The sequence below is a fragment of the Coffea arabica genome, chromosome 6e (genome assembly GCF_036785885.1).
Source record: "Coffea arabica cultivar ET-39 chromosome 6e, Coffea Arabica ET-39 HiFi, whole genome shotgun sequence".
Taxonomy (NCBI): Eukaryota; Viridiplantae; Streptophyta; class Magnoliopsida; order Gentianales; family Rubiaceae; genus Coffea; species Coffea arabica.
The window spans coordinates 34,721,223-34,733,093 of NC_092321.1; the positions used below are offsets into that span (position 1 = coordinate 34,721,223).

The 11,871-nt window shown below is 37.8% G+C and overlaps 1 protein-coding gene across 1 annotated transcript; it reads left to right on the forward strand.

Moving 5' to 3' along the window:
- Positions 1-554: 554 nt before the first annotated feature.
- On the forward strand, positions 555-2,209 carry LOC113695395 (uncharacterized). The gene has a single exon (XM_027214477.2). The coding sequence runs from the start codon at positions 602-604 to the stop codon at positions 1,928-1,930; it is 1,329 nt and encodes a 442-aa protein (XP_027070278.1). The 5' UTR covers positions 555-601; the 3' UTR covers positions 1,931-2,209.
- Positions 2,210-11,871: the final 9,662 nt, after the last annotated feature.

An 11,871-nucleotide genomic window follows, 5' to 3' on the forward strand; every position in this document is an offset into this window, starting at 1 on the left:
AGATTAATAAAATGATGCTTTAAATATATAAACCGTAATTTTTATTTAAACTTGGTATTCACATAATGACTCTCTCCAACAGACTAACATCGCTACCCTTGTCTCTCTCTCTCTCTCGGTAGAATTTGTTATTGATCCAAATGTATTGTTTCTCATTTCTTATATGGAAAACTTAATTTTAGTCCAACCAAGCTTGCAAAAAAACTAATAAATTCAGTAAATATTTGAAGTAAGTTCACCAAAATTAGACACCCATAAGTAAATTAATGTGAGAATAGGAGTGTTACATTTCACTCTGTATATATTAAACTTTTCTTTTCTTTTTCCAAAATATTCCTATTTACAATTCAAAATTGTCGCAAAATCCACTTTGCGCCTCTCTCGCCTGTACCTCCCAAACAAAACATATAATCTTCCCATAGGCCATATTGACTCCTCTCTTCCCACTAGTGCCATGACCCGTGTCTTTTTTTCAATTGGCCCACAAACACATGCACATTCACTGGTCCCTCTCTCACTGAAAGGATCACTCTCTGATCCCTTTCAAGTCTCATAAAAAAGATAGGATCCATAGCAGAACGAACTGACCAACAAGGAAAAAATGCACAAAACGAGTCGCTCTTTCTTGTTTCTACTGCTTGTTCTCTTCCTCCTCCATAGCCTATCTAAAATCCAGGGACTGCCCCAGCAGAATAGCATCAGTCCCATCGATCTATCCGCACTGCAGCAAATCGAGAACAGCCTAACCGACGTTCCCTCCTCCCGAGCTCCTCCGTCGGCAAGATTCTTCACCAGCTGGGACTTTTCCTCTCACGATCCTTGCTCGACCTTCGCCGGCATCACCTGCTCATCACCATTCTTGAATCCCAGACGGGTGACTTCACTCATTCTCGGCACCGGCCTATCGGGTTCCCTCGGACTCGCCGGCTCCCTTTCTCCGTCCATTTCCAATCTCACCGAGCTCAACCAGCTAGTCCTGAACCCCGGCATTGTCACCGGTCCAATACCAGCCCAGCTCGGAAGCCTCAGAAACCTCAGAGTCATCTCCCTCACTAACAATCGCTTAACGGGCTCTATACCACTCTCCATTTATGCCTTACCCAATCTACACACTCTTGATCTCAGCAACAACCAGCTCTGGGGATCAATCCCGCCGGGCATATCCCATTTGGATCAGCTCAAAGTTTTGGTCCTCGCCTCCAACAGGCTCTCCGGCGAGATCCCAAATGAACTACCGACACAATTGCTCCATCTGGACTTGAAAAATAATTTCTTCTCCGGGACTTTGCCCGCTAGAATGCCGTTGTCCATCCGTTACCTGTCGGCATCTGGGAATAGCATGTGGGGCCCACTCAACAGGCTAGAATCACTCTCAGAGTTAGTGTACCTCGACATAAGCATGAACCGGTTCAGTGGGACCATCCCTCCCTCACTCTTTCGCTCCTCCCTCTCATCAATGCTCCTCCAACGGAACAATTTGTCAGGTGGGGTCCCACAACAGAAAAATACTACCACCCCATTATCATCGTCATCTTCATCATCTTCTTCGTTAAAGCTGGATTTTTATGGGGAGGGGTCCATTGTGGATCTCAGTCACAACATGCTCACGGGTGAACTTCCGGCAGGGGCTTTTTCAGGGGTGGAGACTCTATTCCTGAATAACAATAGATTCACCGGAAAAGTCCCCAAAGAGTACGTGGAAAGCCTGTATAGTGGTGGTACCAAAACGCTTTATTTGCAGCATAATTACTTGACAGACTTTCCCATCATATCGGACTTGAAATTGCCGGATTCAGTCTCCGTGTGCTTGTCCTATAATTGCATGGTACCACCCGTGGGGCTGACGGCGTGCCCGGCTAGTGCTGGTGAGCAGCTTTCAAGGCCTGCTTATCAATGCTCCAAGTTCAACAATGGTGGCTCCACGGGATAGGCATGCCGATCACCAAGTGGGACTATAATAGCTGCATGGTCCGATGGCTGTTGCATATACAGTTATACATTTTTTGTTCTTTTCTTTTCTTTTTTTTTTTGCGTTTTTGTTTCTTTATTTATTTTTTAAAAATTTTAGGCAGTTGATTTTTTTTTTTTTTGGGTAACTTTTTAGATATACTGCTATATTATAGTGAGGGTTTACATGCATATGACTGTTATAGTGGAAGGCATATGACTGTTATGCATTGTTTACTAATGGCTATGCTTATTTTGCTAAGATTCGTTGTATTTTTATTTTAGTGGCAGATTTTGCATGGCCAGTCTGTTTTATACTTTTATTTATGTCAAAGACCAAGAAAAGAAAAAAAAAATCAAAAGGTGCTCCGACAATCTTTTTTCTAATTAAATTATGCTGACGTCTTAGAAGATAATCCTTAAATCCGCTTTATTAAAACGGACCGTATTAATGGTTCCACTTGCTTTACCGGGAAAAATTTAAAAACAATGATAGAAGTAGTTGCAGTATTTGTGGGAGAAAAATACGTAGTATTAATACAACTATACACCTCCAAAGTATCGCAAAATCGTTGGTTGGCAAGCTAAAATTCTAATTCAACACCATTCGACGCCTAAAACGCTTATCATGGTTGGATGCTATTGGGCATAAGTTTGCACATTCGAACATCATGTACTTATAGGCAAGGGTATCGTATACAATGATCTTGGACTAATTTTCCATCAGGGAAATAAGAATTTTTTTTTTTACTGACACCATACCATTGAAAGTTACATATATTTTTAACAACTACAATTCTTAAAAAACAATACCAACTACGATTCTTACGTCCATTTTTTTTGGACATAAATTCTTACCTCCGTCGTTTTTAACAATTAAAACTTTTACGTCCATTATTATTTGGTTGACAACAAAGAGTCTCAAGTCTATAGTTATCTGGAAACTTTGTTCCTATATTTTAAGTATGTCTAGACACTTTTGTAAGTATTTAACATCCCAAGCGAAATGATCAATGATTGAGACAGTTTTATACATATTTGTAACTTTTAAAGTTGTAGTGTCTGCAATACTATTAGAATCCTTTCCGTTAACAGAAGACAATGGGTTTCTGATTTGAAATTTTAATCTAATTGCTGATGTCCAAATCCAATAGCTAATCAGGGAAAGGTGACAAAAGCCAAAAACTGTATACATTTAATTGGTGGAAATAAAAGTTTAGGGCGTAAACTGTTATACCCCAGTGGCCTAAACATAATTGTCATAAATTCTTTGAGGGGCTGAAATAATTTAGTATTGCCATACAAAACAAGCGTTTGCAATTATCGTATAGATAATGCGGCAGTGAAATTCTCCACTTTGAACTCAAACAGTCGCGAATTCAAAGCTCGGGCACTGCACCCGTCCCCACAAAATTGCATTAGTATGCCTTCAAGTTTAAACAAACTTTCAGTTTTGCCCCCTATAAAATTTTCAGGAGTGAATGCATTATAGAACTAATTTATGATTTGATGGAATTAGAATCCTAAACAATCCAAAATCAAAAGTTTTTGCCTCTACTTATTTAGTTTCGTAGCAAGTTATTTATATTTTACTCCTGATTTGTCAAATGAGTTGTCGAGACTTTTTCCAATAAAACAAACAAAAAACATTGCGTTAAATGGTGTATCAAGAATTAGGTTGTTGTGCTGCTCAATTAAAATAAAATGAATGTGATATTTTTCAATAAAACACGAGTGACTTCGTTTAGTATAACATAAAATTCGTATCCTTTTAACTAGCAATACAGCAGGTCAATCAATAATTGAAATACTTTTGGTATGCATTTTATTTAAAATGGTTGTTTTATTAGTAAATTTGAGTGTGTTATGTTGGGTTATATTAATCATTGCTTTTACCTGATATGTAAATACTACTGTTATGTCTTTAAAAAAAGAAACATAAATTTTAATATTTTAATTTTGCCCCAATTGAAAACTGATTCTAACTGTGCCACTGAAATCAACCAAGTAGATAGCAAGTAGTAAATACTATTCTCTTTTTCGTTTTTTTGTTCGAAGGCTACAAGTTATCCAAATAAAATAAAAGTTATCCACATGTATTCAGTAAAACATTCAAATGATCTATTGTTGCAGTTAGCAGTTCATAGAATTGTTTCAATTTTCTTTTGGGTTACATAAAAGTTTTTTAATTTTCTTTTGGTTTTTTAGGCTCAAATGTGATAAGTAAAAGCACGTTTTAGGGTTTCATCTAGTAGGTGTCAGCTATGGCTGTCCTTTAGTTTGTGACTGAGGGGCAACCACCTTTATCATTGTCTGAGAGAAAATCTTTTGCTTAGCTTTTTACAACAACACCTTCATCGCGTATTACTATTAAGAAGCCATAAACTCATAGAGGCAAGGATGCAGTTTATTTCTCTTTTGATGATGTTCACCAACTAGCCTTTCCTTCTCATTTTGCCCTTGTTGGGAAATTTTCACAGGGTCGCCCAAAACTAGAGGAAGTTCGTAAGATTATTCATTCACTAGATTTGAAAGATTCATGTACGATTGGCCACATGGATGCTTGACGTGTTCTTATCAGATATGTGTCGAAGGTAGATTTCCATCGTCTTTGGACTCAAGGGCTTTGGCATGTTGAGAAATTCCCAATGTGGGTTTTAAATGGACCCCTAATTTCCATGTGTCAAAAGAATCTTCTCTTGTTCCTATTTGATTTTTCTTCCCTAGATTGCCAATCCATTTTTGGACTCACAGGCAAATTTTGATACGAACCCTATCAGAGATGAAACTTGTAAATCACAAGCCCCGGATCTAGACGAACAATACCTAAGGTTTGGCAGTGGAAAACGTATGACCCCTCTAAACCACAAAGTTATTAACTTTAAATTTAATCGTGGCGCACAACTTAACAGATTAGCGAACCAAGGTTGTCGTTAGACCGGCACCACAATGAAATGCATTTCTTGATTCATAAGCCAAAACGAACATTTAGAATTCTTCTAAGATATTCAAGGGAACGCTGCTAAGAAGCCAAGAGAAAACTGTCACACACACACGTGTTTACTGGAAAAATCATCTATCTTTTATTATGAGTGAATGAACCCTTTTTATAGGGATTGCAAGACATAAACCCTAACACAACTAGGAAACTAATTCGGCTCTTAACAATCCCTAGCTGGTCAACTGTTTAAGTAATCCTACTAACTCTAGGAAACCAACTTAACAACTGACAGGTGTCGGGCCTGTGCAATAATAAAAACCTGCTCAAACTAAAGGTAATTTCTATAGATAGTGATAAGCAGGGTCGAATCCACAGGGATTGGGGATATTTGTCTCTTTTGAAATTCACAGTAACAAGGGGGTGTTTTTGTATCACAGATGACAGTTAAAACAATTCACTAAAATCAATTAGCTAACTAAAAATTAAACGAAAATTCACTAAAATCAAATTAATGGTAACTAAAGGTCTAGCCAAGAAATAACTTCAGCAATGGTTCACTGTTGATCTTGATTCCTATCTTTTGATGTTTACAAAACAAATGGATGTTACTAATGTCTCTTAAAAGATCTATTCAGTTATGAAGCAAATTAGTTCCAAAGATCAAGTACAATTGAAAGATGACAAAGTATGCTGAAGCTGTCGGACGCTCAAAAAGACTGCATCGGACGTCCGACAACCATTGAGTATCTTCGGACGCAGAAAACCAGCCTATCGGACGTCCTAAGGAATTGAAGAAAATTTCTCAAACTCACTGCCTGCTGTCGGACGCATAAAACAGTGCTATCGGACGTCCGACACTACCAACGGCTAGTTGACTGTTCAGCTACTTTCTATTCGTTGGAAGCATTAATGAGGCACTTTCTTGGTTCTATATAAATAGTGGTTGGTCAGACACTTCAAACAACTTTGGCACACTGAAGATACAAAAGATCTAGAGAGATTTTAGTGAGAAAATACTCTTCAAAGAAGATTTGTAGTCTTAGTGGTGTGAGGTTCATTGTAAGCTTTTCATTTGTGAGTGAATACTTCATGAGTGTAGCTCTGTGAGGGTTGTCCTGAGGGATAGTAAAACGTCCTGGCTTGACCGAGGGAGTTCGGGGCAAGGAGGAGGTGAACCTTCCTTTGTACACAAGAGTGATTGTAATTCATCAATTTGAAGTAGCTTGTTTGAAGCTCAAGAGGAGCTGAGTAGTTAATTGGTTTGCAATTCTTTCCTTTTACTTATTGTTACATTTATGATCTTTAAATTGTTTATCTCTTCTACTCACAAGCACTTGTGCTTTCTTATCAACTGCTCCATTGTGTGGTTGCCTAGAAAAGGGTTGTTTTCGGGCCTTACAGTTCACCTAATTGATCATCAATACAAAGGCAATTCCAATTATTTACCAATAAATAGGTTATAACCGTCAAACAAGCGATGACAGTCAACCCTTCCTTACTGTGTCGGTGATTAAGGTACGCCTGTTAATCACTGCTCTAATTGAGAAATAATCCTAGGTACGCCCGTAAGATTTAATTCCCCAACTGCTTTACATATTAGAAGAGCCCTATTCTAACCAAATAACGCACTACCAGAGTTATTTTAGATTAGCCTGCGTATTCCCCTTACACAAACCCAATCATGCCAGCTGTCACTATTTCAGGGCAATTAAACAATTACGGATTTAACGCCCCAATTGACAATAAATTACCCAATCAACTAATTATCCGGATCCAAGACAATCAATTGATTGAACAATCATAAGCACTGTAATCAGAGAATATGCGAATACTAATAAATAAAATGAAAAGATAAAATTAGATCGATCTCACAATTTTTAGGCGAATCAAAGCCTCCGTTGTTTCTTGACTAGAAAAGGAGATTTAGTTCATCTCGGATAAGAAAGACCCACACAGAGTTGCAGCAACAATTGTGACCATCATCTCCAAGAATTGGGAAAGTTCAATTGATCGAAGGAATAAAGAAAAACAAAGTTACAGAGGATGATTTAGTCTTCCTATGGCTCCTGACACACGGAGGAGAACCATAAAAGACAAAAAGAAAAGCTAAGCTAAAAGGTAATGCTAGTTGTCTGCGCCTATTCCTATTTAATTCCTACTAAGTTGCCTCCTCCTGTGCGGCTGCCCAGCGGAAGAAAAGAAAAGCGAGAGTCCAGCCTTTCTCCGTCTCTTCCTTCTTCCGCAAGTACCAAAAAAGGGAAAAGTCTTGATATTCCAAAAATGTCCCTGGATGCCTGCTACTTGAACTCTTTTCTGATGACTGCCAAATTGGCACTTGTTATAGTATTTTCGCTCTACTCCCTGAAATAAATGGAAATTGGTAAAAGTGAGCAGAATCTAACAATTAATCCACATCAGGTCAGGTAATAGGGGAAATTAATAATAAAATAAATGATAAAATTGCAACATATCAACAACTAAATTATCTACTAAATGAAGTGACCAAACTATGCTCAACATGAGCTGGCAATTTATTCAAAAGACTAAGTAAATGACTAAGCAAACTTTGTGACAAACGACTAAAAAAAGGAAAACCCCAACTAAGCTTGCATTCGGCCAATAGTCGAAGCATGACCAGCCTTGATGACTAAGTAAACAAAATCTTCTTGGACTTGAATGTGAATTTGGATCTTCTTGTTCTCATCATTCCCCTTCTATTAAAAAAGATTTGTCATCAAATCTAGAAGGAAAGGATGGAACACAACATGAACACCATACATTCCACTGGAATCAAAGACTTTTGGAACTCTACTAGCTTCACAAAGCCATTATCAACCCAATTGCTAGGTTAAAAGAAAACAAGGACAAATGTTCTTAGGAAAGATGGCCATAATGCATGTCGCGCTCGTAATTGTAACAGACTCACGAACACAAATGGAGCAACGAACCAAACTTGTTGCATATTCTTAGAAGCATGAATCAACAAGTTAGGAACACCTTCTGGATCTTGCTTGACATAAATATTCACGTCATCCAACATATGTGGCAGAAAAGAGTTGAAATCCACTCCATATGAATCATACGGTCTAGCAAAATTTGAAGTAGACAAAAGGAACAATTGGAAACCAGATTTTGGAGGCTGGAATAAGCTTGAAAGATCACAATTCTCTGTTGGTTAAAAAAACTCTCAAAACCAAAGCAACAAGCACTAGAACATGCATTAGAGGCGAGTGCACTTCTTGAGGTGAAATTAGAAATAGCCGATAGCTTTAAAACCTACAAATAAGAGAGAAATTTCATCATGTAAAATAATAAGGGGATCTCATGAAGTAATGGGGAATTTCATGATTGGAGTACATCTACTCCCTTCGCCACTTCATTATAATGCACAATAAGTGGACCAATCTTGAAGTGCATCATGAGTCAATAACAATGAGTGACAGCACTCAAAGTACACACTCCATGGAAACTCTTGAATTTTCCAATGGATTTAGGCATTGAATAATTAAAGATGAAGATGATGGCTCCTTGCTCAACCTGTACAAAAGAAGAGACACTAAACAAAATGTAGTTAAGGTCGTTAGGAAAGTAATAAGTCCCCTCACTCTCATTTTTGTTGGCACTCAAAATCAGCTCACTTTCCCTCTTTTCTTCCTCTTTCTCACTCAACTCATTTGATTGTTCACTCTCTTTTTATTTTGCACTTCCCTCAATTTTTACCTCTTGCTTAATCTCAACTAGTACATCACTCAGCTCACTATCACATGGTTTCTCACACAATTCCTCAGCTAGGTCTTGACTTTGGACCAATGTAGGTTGAACTTCATGAGCATCAGCCTCAACAATATCCTTTTTAAGAGATCTTTGAGAATTGCAATCAACTTGTTCCTTCATTTGCTTTTCTCAAAGAAGGCATTGGTAAGTCTCCCACCATGACACTCCTCTTTAGATGGCTCAACTTCAACCTTAGATTTGGAAGAAACTAATGGAGTACCCTTTCTCCATGAATTGGTTGACCTTGACTCACGTTGAGATGTCTCATGTTTCACAGCTAGGTCGAGGTCATGACAATTCCGAAGTGAAGCACTTTTGGTCGAGGGTGAACAATGTTTAGATGCGTGATGTGACCATCTATGACTCTCCTCAAACTTCTCACATGTGTTTTTATATCTCTGGTATACTTTTTTTGCATGAGCTGTGACGCCCCCACTTCTCCCTAAGGCGAACCAAAGAGTATCTGCGGGACGCCTGCCCAACTCTCGCCAGGACTCGGTACAATCCACAATTCAAAACTCGGAATACTTCAAATAACTTCAATACATAATTAAAGTACTCCAAAATATTTCACACTTACAATTATTTAGCTTTCAAGCTTAAGTATAACCCAACGGAATATGTACTATAACCATCTGCTATAATACAACTTAAAATTTTCAAAAGAAAGCTATCTAGTACTATTCACGAGCACTCTTGGTCTCGAACCCTGTTAAAGATAACAAAAACGTGGGATGAGCTACACAGCCCAGTGAGGTTCCAAGACACTCTAGCAGTTCTAATAAATCAAGTAATTGAGCATACCACATGTATGGTTCGGGGTTGCACGTTGGCTCATGAACATGAGACAATTATCATTATACGAGTACTTTGACCATATCACAGGTATGACACATTAACATGAGACAATTATCATGGTACGAGTAATTTGAGCATATCACAGGTATGAGTCAAGATTTGCAAGTTGGCATATTTGCACGAAATAGTTATCTCTATGCAAAATAAACACACATTGAAGGATACGGTGTTCCAGTGGAGCCATGTCGGTCGTCTGCACCTTATAACTTCCGAATTCCCTCGGTTTGTCTGGCCATCACCTTATCCTTCCAGTGGTAGTACTCGAGTATACCGAAACGGTGACCCAGGGTTCCAACCTACCCGACCGAGCCCAGTCCTGGCTCGAGTAGGTCAGTAACCAAGGGCAGGGCCCAAGTTCAGCTTAGAGCTTACAACATGCACAAGTAATCAAGTAAATTGGTGTACGGTAAAAATTTATCTTTTTAGTAGGTCGAGTGAGATAAAGTACACACTCACCTTAAAACATTGGCAATTTCACAAGAGCAATTATAGGTAACACTTAACGTCTAAACATGTAAGGAATATGCCGTAATTTCATATGAACACGGAATTCATGGTAATCAAGTAATCAAGTAGTCAAGTAGATCAAGTAAGCAGGTAATCAAGTAAATTGGTAAACGGTAAGTAATTACGGTTAACGGTAAGTAGTCACGGTTAATTGGTAGACATATTAAATAAATATGCCCTTCAAGGATTTCATGTCGAGTAATTCAAGTAGTCACGTAAATATGCTCTTCAAGCATTTCATATCTAGTAATTCAAGTATACCTTACTTAGATATGCATGAGTGTGGTAAATACTTAACATGTAGCACTTAACACTTAATGACTATGAGATAAGCATGTCATAGACTTATTCAAATTACGTACTCTTATATGGAACACTCACCTATTCAGAACAAGTGAGTAAGTACACAAACAAGTGTTTAGGCGTCCACTTCGAGTTCCTCTTGAAGGTCTCCTTGGACGCCTGAGCAAATAACCATCAATTATTATACACTATCACTTAGAACCCCTACTTATCAAAGAAGGTTGTACTAGTGTACAATCTAAGGAGAATTCATGAATTAAACCTTAATTATTTATAATCGAGACTTGGAAGTGGGTTTCAAAAACACAAGAGAAATCTGATTTTCACCTTTGAAATCAAGTGTAAAATGGTCTAGCAATATCGGAGGAAAATGGAGAGTTCGAAATCCCCAATTTTCTTTAAGTTCGGAAATTTCAGATTCGGCAAGCAAATTTTGAAAAATCAGATCTCACTCTCTATGAGTCCAAAATTGGAAAACTTGGTACCGTTGGAAACTACTTCCAAAGTACTAAAAGTTTCTAGAAGACACTTTTCCATGATTTGAAACGGAAGGCATTCAAAATTTGTCTCAAAGCTGCTGTTTTGGCTTGCGAGACAGTTTCGGGGTTGGTTTTCAGCAAAGTTTGGAAATTCGGAAAAATTCACACAATGTGAACCAGCCTCCGAAATTTGGAACTCCATTAGAGTCATAAATAAAGTTTAAAACGAAATGAGTGGAATAAGAATTGGAGTTTTGAGCACCAAGATATAGTAGCTCAAAGTTGCTGAAAAATCAAAACTTTTAGGCAATTTCCAGGTTCAAATCACAAACTTTGGGACTTTGGTTAAGCATTGAAACGGACTCGGAATGGCACCAAATTTGGTAGTATTACACTACTATATAAGGGCTATTCCTCTGTAGAATTTCATGGAAAAATACGTATGGGAAGTTGGTTAACAAAGTCACGAAAGTTTCTAACTTTTCAAGGCAAAGCTGCCTTGTGCTACCATTTCCCTTTTCTAAATCATTTGGCTAGTGAAATATTTTCAAACATGGTTCATTTGTGTAGACAATGTCTGAGTAACATTCAAGATACATTTTCTTAGGTGATTAATACCAAGAATTTTGAAATAACAAGTCCCAAGTCAAGATTGGCCATTCGGCTAAGAGAAAAGGAAAAGTTTTCCAGATTCGAAGAGCAATTTTGGGACATCATTTGGATGTCAAAATGGTCTTAGAATATCACCAAATTTTTCACAATTAAACCTCCATATGAGGAATACTCCTCTATCAAATTTCATTTGAAAATTCACACGGGAAGGTAGTTAACTAAACCATCAAAGTTCAAGAAATTTCCCAAGGCAAAACTGTCTTCTAGCTCTTCTTTCCTTTTTAAACATTTTGTCCAATGCAACCAACCCAAATCTGGTTTATTTGTAAAACAAAGTCCAAGGAACATCTAATATAAAGTTTGGTAGATGTTGGACATCAAAGTTTCCAAAACAACAAGTCCCAAATCAAGCTAGGCCATTTAACTAGCCAAAAGAGGATTTTCAAGCAA

Excerpts from the sequence above, each read along its gene's own strand:
- LOC113695395 (XM_027214477.2), top strand. The coding sequence starts at position 602 with ATGCACAAAACGAGTCGCTCTTTCTTGTTTCTACTGCTTGTTCTCTTC.